At 40.0% G+C, this 2,928-nt stretch overlaps 1 protein-coding gene across 1 annotated transcript; it reads right to left on the bottom strand.

Annotated features, from left to right (window-relative positions):
* Window positions 1-348: 348 nt before the first annotated feature.
* LOC147857265 (cold-regulated protein) lies at window positions 349-2,681 on the bottom strand. Its single transcript, XM_087328123.1, has 2 exons — window positions 2,010-2,681; window positions 349-881 (listed from the first exon to the last, which is right to left on the bottom strand). The coding sequence occupies exon 1, from the start codon at window positions 2,300-2,302 to the stop codon at window positions 2,066-2,068; it is 237 nt and encodes a 78-aa protein (XP_087184249.1). The 5' UTR covers window positions 2,303-2,681; the 3' UTR covers window positions 349-881; window positions 2,010-2,065.
* Between the last annotated feature and the right edge of the window lie 247 nt (window positions 2,682-2,928).

The following is a 2,928-nucleotide window of genomic DNA, read 5'->3' as shown; positions in this document are numbered from 1 at the left end:
ACCTTTGATTCGATAAAAATTTCTAGAAGATAAGAAATAACTTTTTCAGTACCAAATCAGCCTAAAACACCACACAAAATATTTAGAGCTTATTAGTAATGACATGGTACTGTCTTGATCCACAAGCATTCTCCAAGGTGTAGGTAACACATACAATGAGACTTGATTTTTGATATGCCTGCCAAAAGAGACAGCCTAAAAGACTACATATCTTGTTATTAGCACCTTATCTTCTGATTTGTTGAGCTGAAGCTACTGGTCTAGTTAACTGAACTAAAATGTTTCTGATGTGCCATTTCTCAGCAAAAACATCAAAAGGAATTGGATATAATCCTCGATTCACAAGAGAAAGCAAAATAATGACTTGATGATGTAACGCCCCATCTTTACAGAAGGTGGACATCAAATCAACCAAACGATTACACTACCATTACTGAATCGAAGTTGGTATCATCGAGATTTCATACTTCGTTTCGGCCACCACATAATACTGAACTCTGACCATAGGCTTCGATCAAATTGGGCCACGTGACTCTTAACACCCAATAAGAGCTTCACACGGATAATCCGTTGAATCTCTCTCCATTCACTCAAAACAATTTAGCAAGCAAACATCATTGTATATATATAACAGTGTAACACATATCCAAATATCAATTAGGTCTAGCAATATATACATGGAGGCTCTTTAAACTAAATATCCATAGCTATTAAGTTCATCCTGAGATGAGATCAATACTCTGCATACCCTAGAATTCTAGTAGAGGAGTCATTGCAGAACCTTTTCAAGGAGAAATGGAAACACCTTCATTTACAATCACCAGAACATGTGAATGAATATGGATTTAGGGTCTCTGCAAGCACGCCCTTTTATGTTCTCACTGCACAAAATGAAACAAACGATGCATACATAAGCGGCAAAAAGAGATTCTTAATCTTATAGATCCAAATCATGAGATTTTCTGCGAAATCACAGATGGACATGATGAGATATGAGGCACAAACATGAGCAGTAATCAAGAACTAGAAGAAGAAAACATACATTCTAGCATATCCGCGAAATGAGATCTGAAGCAAAAAACACATACATTACATTCCACATATACTCACATAATGAGATTGGAAGCACAAAACACATCAATTACATTCTACACACATTCATGTAATGAGATCGAAATCAGAAGCAAAAAACTACATTCCACATATACTCACATAATGAGATTGAAATCAGAAGCACAAAACACATAAATTGCATTCCACATGCACTCACATAATGAGATTGAAATCAGAAGCAAAAAACACATAACTTACATTCCACATACAATCACATAATGAAATCTGAAGAAAGAAACATATGCATTTTAGTAGAGCCACATCGTGAGATCTGAATCTGCAGCAAAATGCACAAACAGTATAATACATATACTCACATAATGAGATTGAAATCAGAAGCAAAAAACACATACATTACATTCCACATACATTCACAAAATGAGATCGGAAGCACAAAACACATAAATTGCATTCCACACGCACTCACATGATGAGATTGAAATCAGAAGCAAAAAACACATAACTTACATTCCACATACAATCACATAATGAGATCTGAAGCAAAAAACATATACATTTTAGTAGAGCCACATCGTGAGATCTGAATCTGCAGCAAATACACAAACAGTATAATACATTCACACCAGAAGAAATGAAACTGAAGTAAAAGACATAGATCTAGATGTGGAAATATACCAAATTAAAACGATATCTGAAACAAAACAAAACATGCGTAAGAGCCCCACAGATAGAGGATCTGAAGCAATACAAAACATGCAGGATAGATCCACGCGATGAGGATCTGAAGCAAAACAAAACATGCAAAACAGATCCACGGCAAGAGAATGTTGCATGTTACAAGAAAAGAAGAACTCAGAGAATCAAATCAATAAGTACATATACCTAAAGGATCCAGATCGATAGCAGGATCCATAAAAAGAAAGAGCAAGACATACCTATACTTTTTCTTTTGCAAGGCGCAATTACAAGGGCCAGTAGATACGATGTAAGCTCAGAAGGGGATACAAGAAGAAACGGAGGGTCGGACGACAGTGACAGGTTGAGCCATGATTTCTGAGCCTTTCTTGTGATTGAAGCACCAGACGAGGGCTCCCAGGGGCCACTCAACGATGGCGGAGACGAAGAAAGCGACGAATCCGAGCGTGGGGCCGACGATCTTGCAGCGGCAGGGGTTGTCTGTGTTCCCACATTCGATGCAGACAGGAATGCACAGAGGGAAGGCGGCCATGGCTGATTAGGGAAGGAGGAGGAGGAGAAATGACTGAATGAATGAATGGATTTGGATCAAATGGAAGGTACTCAGTGATTTGTGGTGTGATTAGCAAGCAATTAGCGGCAGTTCTCAGTAATCAGCAGCAATTAGTGGTGTGATTAGCAAGCGATTAGCGGCAGTCCACAGTAATCAGCAGCAATTAGTGGGTTGATTAGCAAGCGATTAGCGGCAGTCCGCAGTAATCAGCGGCAATTAGTGGTGTGATTAGCAATCGGCGATGATTCAAATCATCGCGGCCCGGTCCCCTTGATAAAGATGCCCTCCTCTCCTTCCGGAAGCTTAGCTTCCGGAAGCTTCCGGATTTCTCTTAGAAGCTCGTGTGTCTGTCACGATACAAGTTAAGTTTATCGAGCGGGTGGCTATCCGCCGGTTAAGATACCCTCCTCTCCTTCCGGAAGCTTCCGCACTTCTCTTAGAAGCTAGTGTGCCACGATAAAGAAGTTTATCGGGTCGGTGCCTACTCTACTGCCGATAAAGATGTCCCCCTCTCCTTCCGGATTTCTCTTAGAAGCTCGTGTGTCACGATAAAGTTTATAAGGTGCGTAGCTACTGCCGATAAATATGCACTCCTCTCCCTCCAG

This window comes from Azolla caroliniana, unplaced genomic scaffold (assembly GCF_043228905.1).
Source record: "Azolla caroliniana isolate FFs.n. ecotype wild unplaced genomic scaffold, voAzoCaro1.0.p SCAF_12, whole genome shotgun sequence".
Taxonomy (NCBI): Eukaryota; Viridiplantae; Streptophyta; class Polypodiopsida; order Salviniales; family Salviniaceae; genus Azolla; species Azolla caroliniana.
This window is presented reverse-complemented; position numbering and strand designations above follow the sequence as displayed.